This window comes from Pseudonaja textilis, chromosome 3, assembly GCF_049901715.1.
Source record: "Pseudonaja textilis isolate UNSWEBS1 chromosome 3, rPseTex1.2, whole genome shotgun sequence".
Taxonomy (NCBI): domain Eukaryota; kingdom Metazoa; phylum Chordata; class Lepidosauria; order Squamata; family Elapidae; genus Pseudonaja; species Pseudonaja textilis.
Window position 1 is genome coordinate 158,080,182 of NC_141992.1, and position 22,466 is coordinate 158,102,647.

The 22,466-nt window shown below is 36.6% G+C and overlaps 2 protein-coding genes across 6 annotated transcripts in view; one reads left to right on the forward strand and one right to left on the reverse strand.

The window, feature by feature from the left end:
- The first annotated feature begins 4,361 nt into the window (after positions 1 to 4,361).
- On the forward strand, positions 4,362 to 6,704 carry LOC113435452 (cation channel sperm-associated auxiliary subunit delta). Its single transcript, XM_026699253.2, has one exon. The coding sequence runs from the start codon at positions 4,362 to 4,364 to the stop codon at positions 6,672 to 6,674; it is 2,313 nt and encodes a 770-aa protein (XP_026555038.2). The 3' UTR covers positions 6,675 to 6,704.
- An 809-nt stretch (positions 6,705 to 7,513) lies between these two features.
- Positions 7,514 to 22,466, reverse strand: part of TRAPPC8 (trafficking protein particle complex subunit 8) — a 64,050-nt gene continuing 49,097 nt past the window's right edge. For all 5 annotated transcript variants that reach the window (XM_026699251.2, XM_026699250.2, XM_026699249.2 and 2 more), the window contains 9 exons: positions 21,655 to 21,751; positions 18,462 to 18,530; positions 18,326 to 18,366; positions 16,652 to 16,819; positions 15,201 to 15,302; positions 12,130 to 12,177; positions 10,600 to 10,745; positions 9,370 to 9,459; positions 7,514 to 8,504 (listed from right to left, as the gene is read on the reverse strand). In XM_026699251.2, coding sequence (XP_026555036.1) covers positions 8,270 to 8,504; positions 9,370 to 9,459; positions 10,600 to 10,745; positions 12,130 to 12,177; positions 15,201 to 15,302; positions 16,652 to 16,819; positions 18,326 to 18,366; positions 18,462 to 18,530; positions 21,655 to 21,751 — 996 coding nt within the window. In that variant the 3' untranslated portion in view covers positions 7,514 to 8,269. The remainder of the gene's footprint in view (positions 8,505 to 9,369; positions 9,460 to 10,599; positions 10,746 to 12,129; positions 12,178 to 15,200; positions 15,303 to 16,651; positions 16,820 to 18,325; positions 18,367 to 18,461; positions 18,531 to 21,654; positions 21,752 to 22,466) is intronic.

The window sequence follows — 22,466 nt, forward strand, 5'->3', positions numbered from 1 at the left end:
AAAATCCTGGCGCATTGGGGAAGTACCTGAGGATTGGAAAAGGGCTGATGTGGTTCCCATCTTCAAGAAAGGGGGCAAAAAAGCAGATAGAGACCAATCAGTCTAACATCAATACCTGGAAAGATCCTGGAAAAGAGAATCAAGAAACAGATCTGCAAACAACTAGAAGCAAATAAAGTTATGACTAGTAGCCAGCATGGGTTTGTTAAAAACAGATCATTCCAAACCAATCTTATATTTGACTAAATTAGTAGACCAGCGAAATGCTATAGTATACTTGGATTTCAGTAAAGCATTCAACAAAGTAGGCCACAACCTACTTCTTTGTAAGCTAGAAAAATGTGGAATAAACAACATCATCCCGAGATGGATTTGTAGCTGCTGACAAACCATACTCAAGGAGTACTCCTTAATAGTACTACAACCACACGGAGAGAAGTAGTGGGGTACAACAAGGCCTTAGGCCCAGTACTCTTCAATATCTTCATAAATGACTTAGATGCGGGAATAGAAGGGGAACTCATCAAATTTGCAGGATCCAAAAAGATCTTGAAAAACTTGAACAATGGGTTTGGGTTTGGCTAGTCTAAAGAAAAGAAAAATTAGGGACAACATAACAGTATTCCAGTATTTGAGGGGCTGTCACAAAGAAGAGGGGGTCAAATTATTCTGCAAAGACCAGAGGGCAGGACAAGAAATAATGATTGGAACTTAGCCAAAGAGAGAAGCAGCCTGGAATTAAGGAGAAACTTCCTAAAAGTGAGGACAATTAACCAGTGGAATACTTTGTCTTCAGAAATCGTGGGCACTCCATCACTGGAGGTTTTTAAGAAGAAACTAGACAGCTACTTATCTGAAATAGTATATGTTCTCCTGCTTGAGTGGGGCATTGGACTAGAACAGTGGTTGCCAACCAGTGGGCTGGGGACCACTGGTGGTCCACGAGAAAATTTTGGTGGTCCACAGAGAAATGTCACCCCAAAAGAACCCCCCAAAGCAATTAACCAGGCTGTGTGGGAACACAAGGCAGGCATCACTTGCATTGACAACAACATGAGGTAGTGAGGGGAGAGGGGAAAGGCCGAAGGGGCGGAGCTTGCCCCACGCTCCTGGCCTGGTCACTGGGCTGTTTCTTTCTGCTTCTTTCTTCTGCTTTTGTCTGCATGCAAGGAAAGCAGCAAAAGTCTTTCTTTCTCTCCCCCAAACTCCACCAGAAATGAGTCTTCGGGACCCTGCAAGGCCTCCTGCTCCAAGAGACTGCACCGGCATGACAAGTCTCACAAAGAATCATTTCTGGCGGAATTTGGGGGAGAGAAAAAAAAAGACTTCTGCTGCTTTACTTGCATGAAGCCAAAAGTCTCTCTGTCTCTTTCTCTCTCTCTTTCTCTCCCCCTGAGAATGGAGCTGGAGATGGTATCCTGCAATTCCAAACAAAGAATGATCAATCGGTAGGAAAAGAGGGTGGGGAATTTTCCTGCAACCTTTTTTTGGCATTTTCCCAGGGTCTCTGGTTCGTGGGATTTAAAATTATGAGTTTGGTGGTCCCTGAGGTCCAAAAGGTTGGCAACCCCTGGACTAGAAGACCTCCAAGGTCCCTTCAAGCTTCTATTTCATTCCACTCCACTCCATTCCACTTCACTCCACTCCACTCCACTCCACTCCACTCCACTCCACTCCATTCCATTCCATTCCATTCCATTCTTTTTGAGGGTTAAACATAGACAATCAGGTTAACTCAAAGATTGAATCATATCCTATGTAGCTTTATCAACTCAAGCCCTATCTATACCATGTAACCACCTAACTTGCCACCTGTGGCAAGCTTCCAGACCGACAGTTCCTAAATGCTTCCAGTAGGGAGAAATGCAACATCTGAAGAGAGTGCACCCCCCCCCCAAAAAAACAACAACAACCCTGAAATAAGCCAGGTCAAGTATAGGAGTCCTTATAGCAACCAGACATAACAGGTTTGATTTTGCCTACAAAAAGTAGCATATTGCCTTTTAGTTTTTACTGAACAAATGTTTTGGAACTGGGGCAATAATTAATCCCAACTTATGTTTACATCTGTAAAACAGTTATGCCGTATGATTTTCAAGTTGCTCTTTTTCCCATATTAAATCATATTTTATCATCTATATATCTAAAGTGTGCCCGAGTACTTTTGTAAATTGTTTGTGAATATTCATTTTATATCAAAACAGGGTGCCTTTTATATAGGAAAAATGGAGATAGTGATACAAGAGAGTAGGAAGCTAAGGGTTCATAATAAAGTAGCTGAGGAATTCTGGGAGTTGAAGTCCATGTCTCTTAAGATTGTTGAGATTGAGAGACACTATAAATAAAGTGCTAAAGTGCTATTATAAACCTCATTGCTAGTCTGCTAGGCTTTTCCTGATGACCACACAATTACTTTGAGTCATAACAAATTATCTGCTCAAGACATTAACTGCAGTGGTGGGATTCATTTTTTTTTTTACTACCAGTCCTGTGGGCTTGGCTTGGTGGGCATGGCAGGGGGAGGATATTGTAAAATCTCCAGTCAGAGGGGGTATTTGATGGTTTTCCGAACTACTAAAAATTTCCGCTATTGGTTCTCCAGAACTGGTCAGAACCTGATGAATACCACCTCTAACTGATCTTATATCAGCTGACCTCTATTTATCATTCAGTCCTTCCATCCTTTGACTTTCTTTAGATTTTCTTAGATCTTTCAGATCTACAGGTAGTCCTTGACTTACCAAAATGCATATGCCAGATTATTCTTCGGAGGAAACTGTTACAGAGAAGAAGCAGCTACTATAATAATGGAGAGTAGAGAATTGGAATGGTGTACAAAACAAAAACAGAGATAAAGATAATCCTCACAACCATCCATTTAGTGATGTTCAAAATAACAACAGTACAGAAAATATTGATTTATGGCCATTTTTCACACCACTATAGTAGCATCCCCATGCTCATGGGATCAAAATTCGGATGCTTGACAACTGGCATGTACTTATGACAGTTGCAGTGTCCTGAGTCATGTGATCACTTTTTGAGACATTCTGGCAAGCAAAGTCTATGGGGAAGTGTAGTCATAAGTCAAGGGTTATCTCTATACAGTATTGACCAATTCATATCTGTACTTAATACTTTTTTGGTTTAAGTATTTTTCCAGTGTGTTTTTACAATTCAGTTTTTATTTAAAAACTACTTTCTTATCTTTAGCCATTTTTAACACCTTTTTTTGGTGCCGTATAAATGGCGGGAGGGGGGGAATTATTAAAAAGATAATGTGTGACTGAGATTATAAATCACAGTACTAAACTTAGATTGGGAGAACAACTATTCTCGGTTGTAATTAATAAATAAATAATTGATTAATCAATTATATTACAAAGTATCTTATTTAATATCTTCCAAATGTCTTAGATTTTATATTGGGAAGTTATATTAAGAGATGTACAAACTGTCTTAAGTTTTTCTTCACATACGTATCTTCTACCCTGCTCCCAGCAATATTTCTGCAGTGTTACTTTTGAAATGCACCAGCCATACTCCTGGAATATTTATGAACACTTCAACCTCTGTTGTCTGAATTTAGGAAAGATCCTTATTGGTGTTATTCACATAAAACAGTAACATCCTCATATGAATTATATACTGTATATGCCTAAGCTGGACAGTATCTGTTTCTATAGAGCTATAACAAAACTACACGTATTGGCTTTTCTGGAATAGGTTATAGACTAGACGATGGCTATACTTTTAATGGAAATAGTAAATAATCTTTGAAAACTAAGCTGCAAATCTCTTATTTATCCTGAATTCCTGGATATTTATAAAGGCATGTTCTTTGCTATTACTGTGGATATCTACAGTGAAAGCATATTCTGATTGAGTCACTCTGTGAGGGAGATAGGTGGTTTCTAAATTCAGGTAGATGATGATAGGTAGATAGACAGAGACAGAGAGACAGAGACGGGGGGAGGGGGAAACAGGCAGACTGACTGACTGACAGACATGCCTCCACTGACTATCTAATATATTTATCAGAATTGTATAGATGTGAAGGTAAAAAATAATTTGATTTATTCAGCAGACAAGAATCTATTAGCCAATGTTCCTTGACAGAAAATATTTAGAACAGGAAGATCTCCACTGATGTTATCCATCAGTTTTTCTTTAGTAATACATATGGTCTGTAACCAATAGATCCTGGGTGTGCTTTATGACACAGTAGGTACCTTACAGCCTTAAGCTGCCAACTGCCGTCTGGAACCATCTCCCTCGACAACCATTGCAAATAGAACCTCAACAGAAACAACAGAAAGGATATTTGTGCATTATATCAGTTATACTAAAGGAGTCACATCATGTTATTGTCCCTGTTAGTAACGTTTTGGCTGTCCCCCATTATGGCAATTGACTCCTGGCCATGTAGCTACGAGGAAATGATTTATTCAATTGAGTCTCGCCATTTGGTCACATCACCATCAGGTATGCCGCTTCAGTTCAGTCGCGATCACCCTTATATATTGCATCACCCATGTGGAAATATTTTTTTCCGTGGTATTTCTCCAGCTCTTTATCTTGGAAAAAAGTTATTTATCAGCTTCGATACATTTCGCAGCAGCCTTCTTCCACTAACCATCCCCAACGGTTTTACAAGAGCACCAGCCATTGTTAGTGCTGCTGTCTTTGGGGAGAATACGATCGTGGCAGTGGTGAATGGTGTTGTCTTTCTCTATCTCTATGCCACATGGAAGAGATGGCTGCATTCAAAGGGGATTACTCATCCGGTTACTGAACTCACGAACTACAAATGCTGCTTTGCTCTAAATGATCCTACCTGTGACAAAATCAATGAACTTATTCTGGCATATGACCCAGGCAATTTGGTTAGCAAGAGTGAGATCTTTTATTCGAAAGATGGGGGCTACATATTTGAAACTTTAAAAAGTAAGCCATTGAGGGATGGCATTCTACTTGGTATCTATGTTTTTGCTTCCTCAGCAACTTTTGGATTGCTCCTCAAGGATGCCAGTCATGCAGACACTGCACACTTCGCATATGGAGATATTCAAATCATAAAAAATGAAACAGGAACATCCTTTAGCTCAAAATTCTCAAAAGGTTATAAAGTTGAAAGCACACTCCCCCCTGGTATGAGAGGTTTTATCATACTATGGACTAACGAAACACTTATGACCTCCTTGAATGATGGATTGACCACAGATAATATTGAGGTACTTCCCACAGACAGCTATCCTAATAAAACTCTTCCAGAAAATATTTGCTTTGTGGCTGCCACTAATAATGAATTTGCAGTCCTCACTGAGACTCAGCTTTTCTATGGAAACCTGAACATCGTCTTTAGAAAAATGGTACATTTGGGAGACAAAAATGCTTCCTTAGCCCATGCTTCTGGTGAAGCTATGTTATTTGAAAATATTGGAACACTTACCATCATCCGTCCAGTTCCCAGCAATGTATCTAAATACTATCATTTTCAAAACTGCATCTTCAACATCCAGGATAAGCTCATGTCTGTGCAGCCACCACTGCAATCCTGTCCAATGGAGATCCTCACGGGAGATTTTCATAATAGGATGTATTATATTGATATCAAGCAGCAGCTTCATTTTAATGCCACATTTGTACCAAAGCCAGGGACTGGTGCTTATCCATATGTAATGGTGAGCAATCCACTTGTGCTGGCATTCGAGGCACACATTGAGGAGGATGGCTACACTTTTAATGGAAACATTAAATATCGTTTGCAAATTAAATTAGAAGAACCACAACTGACAAGTATAAAGGTAGAAGTACAGAACACATCACTGTTCAAGAAGCTGTCATCTGTTACTGTAGACATCCATAACAAAGGAATATTCTGCATTGACATGCATCCATTGACAGCTCTTATTGCAGTGGATTGCCCACCTAAGAAACACATCAGAATTTTAAGGAGAACAACAGGTTGCAATAAAGGTCTCTTTGAACCTAGACTACTACAGAATTTTGTTTATTCAATTGATAAGAAACTATATGATCCTTTGTTCCTTGGTAGAAAAAATTTAGAACAGGATGATCTTAATGTGACCTATAAATATGACATCTGGGGATGTCCTCTTCTCTTCTATTATGATAAGCAATGGCTTCCAAAACTTGAATTATGGGATGATGATGAATTTGTGGAACATGTTTCTGGGGATTTTGTACTGTATGAAATAAATGGAATGCACAATTATGATTATCTCTTGACTGAAGTAGAGGCCAATTGTTTGTCAGAGGCCCAGAACTGGACCAAACAATTAGCAAATTTTCCAGGCTCTCCAGACACTGCATGGACTAGATATAATTATGTGAGTTGCAAGAAACCCAGAGGAAACAAGTCTTTACCATCAGTTAATTCAAAGTACCAGGTTTTAAACCGGAACGAAAGAAATAGAATAGTTTTTCCACAGTTCAATGGTTTTTACGTCTTTAGAATTACTGTGGTAGATAGGTTATATAGCTACTGTGACCTTAGCACAGTTTTCAGTGTGTATATTCATGGAGCCCTCCCAAAATCTGAGGTCAGTATTGGGAAAGCGCTAATTAGTTTTCTTGTTCTCATATTTGGCACAATGCTGATGGTTTATTTTTTTCTTAAATTACTAAAGGAGTACTCAAGGATGAAATAAATTTAACCATCTCATTTCACAATTTACTGTAGGGGTTTTAAATGTGGGCCTTTATTCTTTTGCTCCCTAGTTTGAAATAAGAATATACTACAATAAATGTTATGTTTGCATATGTGCATTTATGTATGTGTTCTTCTGTTTCTCTCATTTCATCAAATTATTTTCAAGAATATTTATTACTTCCTAGACTTCCTAGACTACTTTATTGGCCAAGTGTGATTGGACACACAAGGAATTTGTCTTGGTGTAAATACTCTCAGTATACATAAAAGAAAAGATACATTCGTTAAGAATCAAGAATCATAACGTACAACACTTAATGATACATAAGGTATCATACCACAGGGTACAATCAGCAATCAAATCATACTAGGAAACAGTCAATATAAATCGTAAGGATACAAGTGACAAAGTCACAGGCCTACAATCACAAGTGGGAGGGGATGAGTGCTTAGAGTGAGAAGATTAATAGTAGTACAGACTTTGTTATAGTTGAACAGTGTTCAGGGAATTATTTGTTTACCAGAGTGATGGCTTTTTGGATACAACTGTTCTTGTCTCTAGTTGTTACATTAATGGTCATATGAATAATCATCTCTTTTTAGGACCATTGCTAAAAATTGACAATGTGTTATGTCAATTTTATTTCCTCTTCATTTTTAGTGGCTGACAATGGCCTTGTTTGTTTCCATTTTCCTCACTTCAGAACCTTAATCTTGCAACATATGTTTCAGGCTGGACACTGATAATTGAGATTAGTTATCTGTGCACAAAACATTTGGCCATCCTGATACCTTAATTTCACAGAAGAAAAAAACCACAGTGGGGAATGTAGTGAATATGATGCATAATTTTATTTTATTTATTTTATTTACAGCAAATTTGTTATAAATATAATACATTTCTTGAAAAGCTTAACTTTCTTTAAAAAAACAGATCAACTGAATTGCTCTAGTTACATAATAAAGTGAATGAATTTAACTGACAAAACATTTCTTTGTTTGAAACAGTGCATTTTGTACTGAGATGAATGAGAAAATATTCAAACTGCTGTCAAAAATTGTAGAATATTGTGGAGTTATATATGCAAATGCAATTGCAATGAGAATTGCTTAACAGTATATGAGGCAAGTCTCAAATTCAACTTTTTCAAAATTGAAAATGAAAAACAGAAGAATTGGACTGGAATAAATTGGATCCTAGTTAACTTCACAGAAACAACATGATATAGTTATCAATCTATGGCTTGCTCAAAAAAAGCCAACAATAAACTTTTTTTCCTAAATTGCCATCTAATACAGCCACAAATATTAACACATGCTGTACATTTTTTTCCAGCAGTAAAAGTATCTGAGGATTTCCCAATTTTGCTATTAGGAATCTTAAAAGTTATGTGGTTATTTCCATTTAACTTATGAAACATTTTTAAAAAGAAAGAAACTGGAATCCAAGATGCCTGGTATTATGAAACAAAAATAGGCATGTAGTCATATTATGTGGAAGATTTATCTACAACTTTTTAACAGGTTATATGCCAAGATTGCAAGTCAAAGAAATAACAGTACTTTGTTTTATTTTTAAAACAAACCCATACGTCAAATACTGTTAATAATAATCAGGGCCGGCACTGAATTCTGCTGACTTGTTTCAAATAAAGTAACTTGATGGGAAAGCTTGGCAAATATTCGTGGGGTTCCAAGATTATATACCCCAGTATGAACAAAACAAGCCTTTAACTGAAGGCTAGATACTTCATAGGCTTTTAGCTGAAGCTTGTATTGTGTTTGCCCAAGCCAGGTAAATGAACCATGGATTTCAAGAGCTTCTGGGCTGGAAAAGAGAAAGCACAGGGTCACAATTTCTTTCTGTTTATACCCTTGTTGTAAACAATGTATTATTTGTCCTCAACACAACATTTCTGGATGTTAATGAGAATTTTATGTAAAATATTTGAACTGAGTATAAAATTATAAATTAGAAAACATTATTACTTACATTTATAATACTACCCTAACCATTGTATGAATAAGGCTTATTTAGGTTATCAGCAGGAGTGGGCTGCTGGGGGTTCGCAGGGGTTCAGGAGAGCCCCTAGCTAAGATTTGTGGAGAACCCACAAATCCCACTCCTGGCTGGCCCCACCCACCCCGCCCCTCCCAGGAGTCCCCATTTGGCTTGTTTTGGATAAAAGTAAGTTCAGAGTGCGCATGGAGGCTTGGGGAGGGTGAAAAACAGGTTTCCCGGAAGTTCAGGAAGGCCGTAAATGGGCCGGTTTCTGGATTCCAGAGAGCCTCCAGAGCCTGGGGAGGCCATTTTTGCCCTCCCGGAGGCTCAAAGAAAGCCTCCAGAACTTGGGGAGGGCAAAAATGCCACGGTGTGGGAGGCTGACTAGCCCACGCCCACCAAAGGCACACCTACCCAGCAACAGGGCAGAGAACACTTTTCTAAAAAATTTAAAGCACACCCCTGGTTATCAGTCAGTAATTCTAAGTTCTAACTAAACATGCCCCTTCTGGTACTTCACCAATCTGAAACTTGTAAAATCATTACACCAAAAACAAATTAGAAATATGCTTCGATAAGCTGTGATATTTGAATTTCTTAGACATGAAATAATATTCTAAAGAATGTTCTCTAGGAATCTAATTCAAAGGATATTCCCAAGTATAAATGACTTATAGGCTGTAAAAATTACCTTGTGGTTTTATGTCTCAGATCAATTATCACATCAACATCAGCTTCAGAACAATTTGAAAGTAGAAGAGTAACTGGAACTATACAAAGGCTGCAAAGAAAATTTGCATCAATTGATCAGCTGAATCAATCAGCAGAGCACAATCACCCTTGCTTTAAAAACAACAGTGAAATGTGCTAGTTTTAAACAGAGTATATAGCTGCAGTCAACTGCCAAACAAAAACGGACCATTCTGGAAAAAAAGTAGAATAGAATGTTCTGCTTGCAGGATAAATGCAAATATATTTTATTTGACATGTTTCTATTAGAATTCTAATTTGAAATATAAATCAAACATCAACTTGCATATCTCTTTTAAACAAGATACATATATGTTAGATTTAGGTATCGTTATCTGTGAAGGAAGGGCTTCTTACATTCATAGAAGGAACTGAGATTAAGTATTTTCTATTGGAAAAAAGGATGGAAAAGCATTTTTTTTTTTGCTTACTCTCCTTAAATACCTAGTATAATTTACCATTCTGTCCCAGAAAGCCTCTCTTGAGAAGCTTCTCAGAAGGCACAGGAATAAAGTAGCAAAGAAAAATCTCAAGCAGATATTTCTATTGAGAAAAAAGTTCTACTGAATGCACCATTGGATCCAACCCACTAACTATAGGCCTCCCAAGAGGACTTCTGTCTTACATATATACAATGATTTGTGTCAATTGCTGTTAAAAACCATACATGAGAAGTATTTCTTAAGGTAAAGATAAGGAACAGAATAGCTAGGACTACGAATTCTTAAAAATTAGGATTTCAAGGTAACTTCATAAAATATCATGAATGTTACCTAAAAGTTATTTTATTTCAACACAAGAGCCCAAGAAAATAATTCATTGTGGATTTTCTTGTTAGGTGTTGTGTTATTTCAGAAAGGAATCAAACTAGAGGCAGTATGTGAAATAGAATTTGAACCCTGCAGAAAACAAACTTCATTCTTTTCATCTCATCAGCACATATGTACTTCTTTAGCAATAGACCCCAAGCAAATAATTCCCTAAGCCAATTTATTTGTCTTATGTTCAGTGGAGAAAATAGGCCTCGCTTTTAGACGTGTATAAATCATACTTTATGCTTTGCAGTGGATTGTTGTAATAAGTGCCATATTCATATTTCTAAGAAAGGAAGGAAAATGGCTGGAAGGTTAATGCCATTACAGTCTAGAGTAAAATGAAGAAATATTCAAACCTTTTCCGATTAAAGGAGTGATTAAATGTTTCAGGATAATGAAGACTAGTTTTAATAAGATTGGAAAACTGTTCCACAGATGGTCTGGATGATACCGTTGTGTTTTCTGGGCGAAAAATATTTGAAATGCCTATTTCTGTGGATTCCTGTAACATAAAAAGCATTTAGAAAATATTTAGGTTCAAGAAACACTTAGCATTCTATATACGACAAATAGATTATACCATATAAATGAAGGAAAAAGTCAGTCAGTGGGTTATACTTATGATATGAATCAAATGCAGCATATAAAAATACAAAAAATGTCTAAGATAACTGATGACATAATTCTAGAGAATTTACATAATTAAATGATTGTCTTTATGAGGTACAAAACACTTGAAATTCAAATTATTCTGAAAATATTTCAAGTACGAAAGAGTTGTTTCAAACATTCTTTTAAGCTTGAAATACTTTCAGAATGATCAAAATACTGTTTCTAATGTGAAAAAACATAAACTGAGCACAAAAATATTAAGAAGTGTTATTATTTCTCTTGAAGGAAGTGGTTGCAAAAGAATATCTGCCTGAAAGATTATCAAAAGTTCTACACTAGCCATATTTATATTTCTCTTATTTTATGTCTCCAAATAACAAATAACGAAGTTTCCATTCCAAGCTGAGAAAGATGTTGGTTTAATTCTGTACATGAGATTTTGTGTCAGCTTAGGGCTTATCAGAAACCAATAATTTGAAACATTTTTCATTTTTTTCCTAACTCTTCTATATTTATGATTATACCAAGGCATAATTTGGGATAATCTTTCATATACAGACAGTCCCTGAGTTACGACAATTTGGTCCAAAATTTATGTTGCTAAGCGAGACAGTTGTTAATGGAGTTTTGATCCACTTTACGACATTTCTTGCCACAATTGCTAAGTGAATCACTGCAATTGTTAAATTAGTTACATTGTTGTTAAGTGAATCTGGCTTCCCCATTGACTTTGATTATCAGGTCACAAAAGGTGATCGCAGGATCCTGGAACATTGCAACCATCATAAATATGAGTCAGTGAGTTTTGATCAGGTGGCCCATAGGGATACTGCCACAGTCATGTGAAAAACGGTTATAAGTCACCTTTTTCAGTGGCATTCTATCTAAATAAATGATCGTTAAGTTGAGAATTAGCCTCTGCTCAAGGTTAGTATTATACTGCCAAGTGCAAATAGTTCAAACATCTACTTTTTGTCCATTTCACATGAAAATACTTCCATATGGAGACTAAACAATTTAAAAATAATATTAATGTGTTTTGAAGTAGAGAATAATGGATTGAGAAGCCAAGTTTTTTAACAATGTAATTATTCAAATGCAAGGAATTCATAAATACTGAACAAACCTGCATCTTGTGATGAAAAATATTAAACTTTGCTCATGCCCCATGATTATAAAAAGGCTCATTTTTTTTCTTATGTTGCAAGCAATGAGATAGAAAAATAAACCATGTATAGTACTATACAAATGTATTTTCCCTAGAATTTCAGTACCTGCTCCAAGTCTTCCCAATCAGAATTCCCAAGTATTTTTTTAAAGCCCTATGAAACATAAAAATAGATTACAGCAAGAAGCATCAATGCGTAGACTATATTGTTATAAAGCAATGAAGATCGTAGAACGTTTGCAAAACAAAAACATGACTAAGAATTTGGCATCTGTAAGTGAAGAAAGCAAGATACGGATTTCCAAACCAAAGAGATAAGCCTCAATATTTCCTAAGCATATTCCTTCTTTCTGTGCCCCTCCAGAATTGTTGAAACCAATTCACAACAATGGGCCCCTGTACTTGCAACCCTCTTTACTCATAAAAGATCAAAGAGCATAAAGATTAGGACTTACAATCATTAGCCTCTTTCACAAAAGGAGGAACGAAAGTCACAGTCCAATTATATCAATTGATTGGCTGTCATAAATAAACTTTATACTACATTATCATATGACAAAGCTGTAGTAAGGTTGTGCTGATGGTTGTGGTGGCTTTTCTCTACCGGCTGCCAATTTGTATTTATTGTGATATTGTATCTTGTTATGATACTGTCATTTTAAATTATTATTAGTTTCCCAGAGACATGATATTGAGATGAGCAGCCGTGTCAATCAGTGGTAGGATTCAAATTCTTTTACTACCAGTTCTGTGGGCGTGGCTTGGTGGGCATGGCCGGGGAAGGTTACTGAAAAATCTCCAGTCGGAGGTGGGATTTGCTGGTTCTCCGAACTACTCAAAATTTCCATTACCAGTTCTCTGGAACTGGTCAGAACCTGCTGAATACCACCACTGATGTCAATTCAAACAAACAGGCAAACAAACATATATATACATGCAACTCTCTATATAACTTCTGTAAACAGTATCAGATCTAACAAGGAAAGTCCTTGCAAGAAATTTAAATCATCATCCATGCCTATCCAACACGGATAATTGTAAGAAGCCTCACTTCGATTTAATTTCTATATAAATACACTGGCTGTAAGGAACCTAGGCATAATTTTGCTAAGTTGCCTGAGAAAGCTCTATCAGTTTTATTATGTAAGGCCATATAATGGTACTTTGGCACTTCACTGCTTCAAAACTTGTTTAGTATTTAACTATCATAGCCCCATTGCAGCCTGGTTTGGAGAAGGAGGAGTTGGAATTGGGACCATCCGACAGGCATTGAGGGAAGTGGTTGACCAGATGGAGAGCTGCTTGCCTGTACAGACACAGGAGAGGATCGGATGTTGACAGCAGTGGTGCTGTTAAGCAACAGATCTCTGATGAGGAACAGCCTGTTCCAAGGGCAAGGAGAGTGGAGCGTAGGCAAGTCCAGAAAAGAGCTGCAAGGCAACTCAGGAGTAGGTCACCCCACCCCTCCTAACAAGGAACACCTGCAGTGGAGTAACTTGAGAAGCTGTGGAGAGTTTGTCTTTGCCAGGAACAATTGTTTGCTTTGGCTTACACTCTGCCGGCTTTGACTCATGCTTATTGCTGTTTGCCTTGCCTCACTTGGAAGATTGCTCTTCGCCTTTTGTCTTGGACGTAGCCCTTCTCTTGTGTACTGCTTTTGGTTTTTGCTTCAGTGCCTTTGGAACTGCTTCTTGCCTTGGACCTTTTCTTTGCATAATATTAACTCCTGTGGACCACTAATACGAATTTTGACTGACAGTGGCTTGCTGACATTGGTGGGAAAGTCGGTTCCATATTCCAGAGCTGCAGTAGTCACAGGACTGGCCCTTTGGTCATCCTGGAGCAGCTGCTACTCCACTGGAGTATACCGGCCTGCCATGGACTGGAAGAGCTGCTCTGGGATGATCAAAAGGCCAGCCAGTCTTGTGACTACTGCACTTTGGAATATGGCACCAATGTCAGCAAGCCACCACGGGGCAGATTTTCCTCCCCCGCTGTTGGTCTTATCTTCCAGTTCCAGCTCGTGTGGCTCTACTTAAGGTAAGGTTTGTGCTCGGCTGAAGGGTGGGGGGCAGCGGGTGGGCAGGCCATGTGGACGGCGCAGCCTTGTATTCCCACACAGCCTGGATTAATTGCTTTGAGGGGTGTGCTTTGGGGGGACATTTCTTTGCGGACCACCAACATTTTCTCGTGGACCACCAGTGGTCCCCGGCCTACCGGTTAGCGACCACTGCTCTAGAGGCCTGCCTTGCTTTGAATCTCCTACGTCATAACATTGACATGCTACAAAAGGAAGTGGGGAAAAGCTGCATGGGATAGAGGGCAGACAGAAAGTTGGCCATGCTGGAACAGTTGCTGCAAAAGGAAGTGGGCAAGAGCGCAGAGGCAGACAGGAAGTCGGCCATGTTGGGAAGGTCAGTTTATGACATAATTCAAAATGTTACAAACGTTTCCTAAAATGAAGTTTGACTGTGCTATACAGTTCAATACGGGCTATTGTCAAGGGAGAAACATTTTTGAATATATTCCAACTTTTTCAGTAAAAACAATACATTAGAAGTTCAGTAGTATTGAAGGCATTGAGATATCTGGTAAGGAAATATCTCTGAAAATTTGATTCAATAAGTCACGGGGAGAAGCTAGCATCACAGTGGCATATGACAATGCTTTTGTCATGTTGATGTAAATGCTAGATCCTGCAGACTTCACCTCAAGGTGTTGAGACTGAAAGGACAAGAATCCTGGGGGGTTACATTTCCAACACATAAGGAGATAGTGTCCTGGTAAAGCTGATCTATACTTTATAACAAACTGACTTTTTTCAGAGGTGAAATTCATTTGCATGCCGTGCTTCAATTTTCATTTATGCCTGTTCTGCAATGGTCTTGTTAGAGATGTTACTACTTTAAACATTGCATTCAGTTCTAAAACATTATTTATATTTTTGTAATCCTTAATATAGTCTGAAATCATACAATGTGCAGTACCTGAAAAAAATCTGATTTTAGCAACAGATTAAAAATCTAATATACCAGTTATTTGCAAAACAAAAAAGAATAAAATAATAATTATTTGGAATTCTTTTTTTCTTTTACACTCAGGTGTTGTTTTACAATATTTGAAATATTTTACTTAATGTATCGATTTAGACAAAATCAGTGAAATTTTCCATGATACCTGCTTTTGAGGTAAAGAAAATGCATCTTTTCCAACTGCATTAAGACTGACATGATGCTGGCCTTCCAAAATGAGTTGCTTGTTATCTTCTACAACATATGCCTGTTAGAAGATAAAGTTGAAATAGATCATAATATGTTAGATGCTGCAATACATTGGGCATAAATGTATTTTTCTAACAGATATTATGTACAATAAGTATTTATTAAAATAATAGACAAATACAATCCAACTACAAAACACACTACTGGCTGCAGTATTTTATTGAGTTTTACTATTATCTTCACTATTATATAACCTTATCTTTATGCAAATTAAGAATATCTGCTTCTGGAGGCATCTTATATAAACAATGACAAGTGTTTGTAAAATGTTTTCAATATTATTTTACAAAGAAAGATCTTCAGATCAAAAAATCTCCCAAGACTTTGTGTCTACACAGATTAACTTTCCATATTTCACTTTTTTTATTAAAAGACCCTTTAAAGTCATAAGCAAGTTAGGATCTGATTATCCAAGAATCTGCCACTCCTTTTATGAATCCTACCTGGATATTAAGTTCCAGACAGGAGGAAAAGGAGGCACTTCTAAAAATGGTCCTGCTGACATATCTATCACATTGGAGAAGGTTTCCTGCAGTCCTGTTCTCAGGTAATGAAAATTACAATTCACCGGAATTTGAGTTTAAGCCACCATTTTCTCAACATTTGGAAAATTTGTAAAGGTGCATCTCTTTCATAAGATTTTTCATTGTTAATCAATGTTAGTAGTATTTTTCATGTTTGCATCCATTTTTTAGACTGTGGATGCGTGTATTTCAAAGTTTGAATGAGCAGGTGGGGTACATATTGAAAAAATAAATCCCTTGGCTTGTAAAGCTAAAATCTGATCATGAGAACTAGATTTCAGTAGAACACTAGCTGTCCTAAACAGAGAGCAACAAACTGGATATGAAGTCATAAATGCAAACGGATTTAGACTAAAAAGAGGCACAATTAGCAAACCAATATAGATATTATTCAATCCATTCTAAAAAGGCTGCATACACATGTATCTACATGCTGTAAAATTCAGTTTTATGCACTTGAGTCAGAATATTTAAATGGAAAGTTATTTTATCTGAAAACTTTAAAATTATCTGGGGACTAATCAATAACATAGATTGTTCTCTCTCTAAAGGTGAACCAGCTGCTCAGATATGATCTAAGACAGATCCTTTTACTTCAAAAATACAATGGATATGAAAACATAGCGTTCTTGTAATGATATCTCAGATGCAAAACAATAATCTTTAGGCATCACTAGGTACTTTCCATAGGAATCACTCGAAGCTATCCTGTACTCTCTGGTCCATGATAATAATGCTGAACAATCTATCACTATTGCACTAGATACTTAATTTTTTAAAGTTGTAGTAGATTAGTTGCCTATTGTAGTTTTGTTATACATACCTTCCAGAGTACAATAATATTCAGATCCACTTCACTACATTTCTGTATCTGTCTGACAGCATTGTCACAAGAGCCTTGCAAACTACTTTGTTGGGTCTGTATTCTTTTTAAGTTGGAATATAAACTTCGGAAAAAGAAGTCAGCACACGGACTGGTTGAACTGATTATCTATTAAAAAGAACAACGTAATTTTGAAAACTTCCACAAAACTGTAATTCTAAATACATATTGTAATATGTATTTATATGATGATTCACCAATACCTCAAAAATTTTCATCAACTTAAAAAAATTATAATTTGAACATTAGTGCAAAATTAATTCCTCTCTTCCAGACTTTATTAGTCTACAACCCAAATAGCCAGTTTTAAACATGCTGGGACTGGATGTTTTTGTTTTAAATATAAAAAGCAGTTATTCTAGGAGAAAGCAGGAAACTATTTCTGAGAAAAATCTAGATTTATACATTAATTTTGATTATATTCTATACAAAATATATATTAAACAACAGAATATCCACATAGAATATACATATTCTATACATATACACATCTGTGTATATGTCTTTTTATAGTTTGTATGGCTAAAAAATACTACTGCATTACAGGTAATCTCTGGGTTACGAGTGTTCCCTTAATGAAAGTTCTAAGTTAGGCAATAAGCACCCCCTTGCGCCTGCGAACAAGGCCCGAACTATGAATCTTGCAGCATCACAGCAGTTTTTCGCCCTTAGAGGCTCTGCAACATTTGTCTTACATATTACTGGCTGAAATGGAGCTCAGAAGCCCTGTTCAGGCATCCAAAGGTCTTGCCTGGCACATTGCCAGCTGAAATGGAACCTCCAAAAGCTCCATTTTTGGCCTGCAAAGAGCTAGGGAAGGCCTATAGAGGGCCAAATGGTGTCAGAGGAGTGGATCCGGACCACAGATGCTCCATTTGGCTTGCAACAGTCCAGGGGAGGCCCGTGGAGGGCCAAACACAGCATTGGAAGACCAGATCCGGCCCCTGGATTCACCCCTCAGAAGCTTCATTTTGGCCAGCAACCTGCCGGGCAAGGCCTGCAGAGGCCTGAATGGAACTGCAGAGGGGTGCCTGTGGTTGAGAGGCTGGAGAGGGGACTGCTTCCTAGATCTTCAGAAGGTAAGTGACCTGGCACAACAGGTTGGGAGGGAAGCAACTGTGGGGAGCATGAGGTATTTCAATGGGTCAGGGAGGCTTTGGGTGGTCTTAGGCAGGTCGCCTGTCCCATCAATAGCCCCCTCCCCATGGCCTTCTCCACCCTGAAATACCTCATGTGCACTTAATGAGCCTCGCATTCAATTAATGAATGTGTGGGCGAAAGGAGGGAGTGGTCCCATTCTGGGTACGAGATTCACTCCCACAAATCCTTGGGTTACAAATGGAACATGCAGGCTCCATTACATTCATAATTCAAGGACTACCTGTACTAATTTTTTAAAAAGTGCAGACTCATCATGTTTTCTGTTATTTCTAGATCTGATAGATCTTTTCGTTGTGCTTGTTTTGTGCTTTTATTTTATATATTGCACAGATACTAGCAATTTGGCATTTCTATATTTTTCTCCTAAATGTATTTCATAAGAATATTTCTGCCATGTAAAGTCACAATCTTTATGAAATTAAACATTTTTAAACCAAAATATGATAAGCATACCTGTTCATTTCCAAAAACAACATCTGCAAAAGTATAATTTTCTATGGAATAAAGGAGGAAGGAAAAAAGTCAGTCTTCCAAATAAGAAAGCAATTAGTTGAAATCTAATAATGAAAAATAAAATGTGATTATTTACCTACTGGATGTTTGCATCTGACTGCTTTTAAGCACAGTTTTCCTTTTTCTCTATTGGCCAGTTTAATATCTGGTAGAAAGAATGATAAAATATGAATAGCTTATCATGACAAAATAATTTAACGTGAAACATCTGTTCCCCCAAAATACAGGTTTCCAAAAAACAAAACAAAAAAACATTCCTACTGGTTTCACCATTTATTTGAAAACCAAATTCAAATATTCACCAAAATGTTGTACATAGAAATTACATTACACAAATGCTACAGAAAGATGCATACTTTGTATCATTTATGTACAATAACATATAAATTATGATATAAATATTAAGTACAGTAGAATACCAGAAAATATACAGTATATACAACTCTAATTAAAATGAATTTTTCAGGATATTGTCCATCTAAATAATAATATTATTTAGTAATAATAGAAAGTATTGTAGTTGGAAGAAAAAAAATGCAATATATGTGTTTTTGTGACCATAATTTCAAACACAATGGGATTAGCAAAATTTCAGCAGTTATTTTTAAAAGTTATGGTCTCCAAAAAAATCTATTTGATTTTTGGATTATGATTGCAATGTTGTGTCTATATCTATTTGTTTCATGTAACAGATTTTGCCACATTGTCAAGCGGCAAAAAAGGAGCTTTATATCAGAATCAGTATACTTGCATGTCATACGCAGGTTTCATCAGTAACAGTTCCAACAGAATAATTTTCATTAGTTGACATTTTACATACGTCTATTAAAAAATAGCCAATGCTATTTTCAGTGAGCCATACTTCTACTAAGGAATATAGGACTGCAGTTATACTAGTTGCATGTGAACAGTTCCAGATAAACCGAAGTTAAAAATACCACAAAAAGGCATACAGGTAGTTCTTCATTTACGACTGGTCACTGTTTAAAGTTATGACAAATCTCCCCAGAAGTACTTTGACCAATTTTCAAAGTGACCTGCAGTCACTTGATAGCATTTCAGGTGTTTGGCAACCAGCTCACCTTTTTGGAAAAATCCCACAGTTAGCAACTTTTTTGCCTGTTTCCAATATTTATTTCTAGTTTTCAACAAAAAGAAAACCCCAGCTATTGGGGGCAGGGGTGGGATTCCACCGGTATAACAACCGGTTCCGTGATCGTGCTCTGCATGCGTGCACGCTCCATCTTTCAAAAATGTTTTATACTTTAGTCGCAATGCCTGTGACTAAAACAGCTGAGGCACGGCAAACTGCTCTGCCATGCGAATCAGCTATACTCTCACAAATGGGAATAACTGGGCCCACATGCTTGCCGCAGCGAACCAGTTCTCTGCCAGCTGATCTTCGAAGCAAGGGGTTCGGCCAAACCGATCCAAACCGGTAGAATCCCACCCAATTGTGGGGGAAAGACTTAACAATCGTGGTATCTGCTTAACAATTGATGCAAAATAATGTCAAAAATCAAGTCTGGTCATGTGATGCCTTGACTTATGACCACAATGAAATATTTACAAGTGTAATTCTGAGTTCTTGTGCAATTATAATTTGAGGACTACCTGTACAGTAGCCCAAATTCAAAAATTCATTTTACATTTTTGCATACTCATTGTTTTCAATAACCACTATTTTCAATATTATAGAAAGGAATAATCTTTGGATTTTTGACTTGATCATTAAAGATTTTAGTGTATGCAATATTTAAATTTTAATAGTGATAAGAACAAGCTTATTATTGTGCTTTTATAAGGTAGTAAATATTTAAAATTTATTCGCTGTCTTAACTCCATTTTACAACCATAGTGAGTAAACATGCAGAGCTTATATCCATCTTCTGAGAAAAAAGAGCATTACAAGAGCAATAAACACAGTGTAAGTAATATTATAGTGATTAATATGCTATCTAATTAAACTATCGGTGGACTAAGTTTTTTTTCCTTTTTACTGTTACACTAGACAATTCTATGTATATAAATCACTCTGGATGATCACTATACTTTGTAATAAAACTTCTCTACCAATTTTCAAACAGATTTATAGCATTCCACACTATAATAAAATTATAAAATTATGTGTTGCACAGAATTCCCAAATTCCCAAGAGTGCCTTTCCAAATAATTAAAGAGCAGCAGCCAAAAAAAGATTTAAAAAATAGAACTATCTAATAACCCTATTTTAGAGAGAACAATTGCAGCAGCAAGAACATTCACACAATTCACACAACAGTCATCTCTCATGTGCTTATATTTTTAAAAATCTCCCACGCATTTGCCTTTCTAAAGGCTAGAAAAAAAGACTGGGTATTTTTAAAAGACTTTTGGATCTTCCAAAGGGAGGTAACTGCTGAATCAGAAGAGGGAAGGGAAAAATATGGCAGTGAGGGTTTGTTGGCTGTGGCATGCTTCCAGAACAGAGGACGAAATAAGAAGAAAGAAAAAGTAATAGAAGAACAATATCCTTTGGCACAAAATCCAGCCATGGAGCAAACATGAGTAGTCCACAGTCATTAACAAAGCCACCCAGAGTTGCTTGATAGTGAGATGGGCAGCATATAAATTTAAGAAATAAAATAAAGATTTACAAAAAAAGTTACTAAGTCCCCAAATGGTATACCCATTTCTCAAGTAAACCACACCAGTAGATTAGGATAACAGAACACACTGAAGATCAGCAACCCACAAGGGACAGCGATTGGGGATGCCCGTGTTAGGCATCAGTGTAGAATAGAGAACTTTTGGACAAGAATTAAGATAGATATGGTTATAAGAAAATAGAAGGTAAAAAGGACTAAATGCTAGAACATGGGATCATATTGAGATAAAAATGTAAAACAAAATATAAAACTACAGGCTAAGAGAAACAAATTAAGGAATGAGACTTTAGAAAGATGAAGTCAGAATAGAATAATTATAGGTCAGCATATGAATACAGGAGATGAATTGGTAATAAAAATAAAACACAGAAACAGCACTGGGAAGATCTAGATAAAAACAAAACCCCAAAAATGTTAGTATAGAGACAAAAATCTAAAAAAACAAATCCTACCACTGCTCCAAGGAATAGGTTTGTTTTTGTATAAATCACTTTTGTAATAAATTACTTCCTTATGGATGGGGTGTTAGCCATTTTGAGTTGCTTGGATTTGTACCATCCCTGATCCCATGGCCACTTAATTAAAAATAATTTGAAGTTTTATCTTATAAATATAACAAACCTTTATCTTCAGAGAAATTTATGGATTTCTGTAACTTCCAGTTTTTGCTGTTACTAGACACTTGGACTATATGAAATTCTTTTACACCAGCTTCACTCTAAAAGGGAGATATCGAAATAAGATATGCAAATCATACATCTGTCTCAAAGATAAAATATTATCTAAAACTAAAAATTATACATAAAGAACTATTCTGCTGTTTATTTTACACACAATCCTTTTGGGTGGAATGGGAAAAGATTAGAGCAGAACAATTTACAAATCATCCACATAAAAACAATTTAAATGGCCAATATTCCTCATTTCAATGAACATACATTGCACTTGCTCAGCACTTATGCTCAGCACTTACTGGCATTAGCCAATCTCTCATTACATGTTCATACAAAAAGGGAGGAGATGAATCTTTTTCTTGAAATCTAAAATTCCTTCAGATTTCATAATTTACTGGGGTTTTGAAATGTTAACAAGACAAAAAGGAAATAGAAAAATCACTTGATAGTGATTCTGTTGGGTGCACAACAGAATCAAAATTACAGAATTACAAAAAAAAACTGGTTTTATACCATTGTGATGCAAGCCACAAGTATTGGGTTGTTTATTGTGATATCATATGTATATACAAAAGGGGTAAACCTTGCAATCCACACTGCTTTCATCGTTTTGTCAAAAACAGATGTCAGCCCTATAAAGTAGACTAGACTAAGAAACCAATACTAATTCTAATAAAATCAAATTTTATTAGAACGGCTATAGCAACAGAATCTTGCAAGATTGAATGTGCTTTCCCATCTCTTTCTGCACCTTTGTGT

What these genes read in the sequence shown, in the direction of transcription:
- LOC113435452 (XM_026699253.2), top strand. Translation starts at nt 4,362, where the DNA reads ATGTTATTGTCCCTGTTAGTAACGTTTTGGCTGTCCCCCATTATGGCA.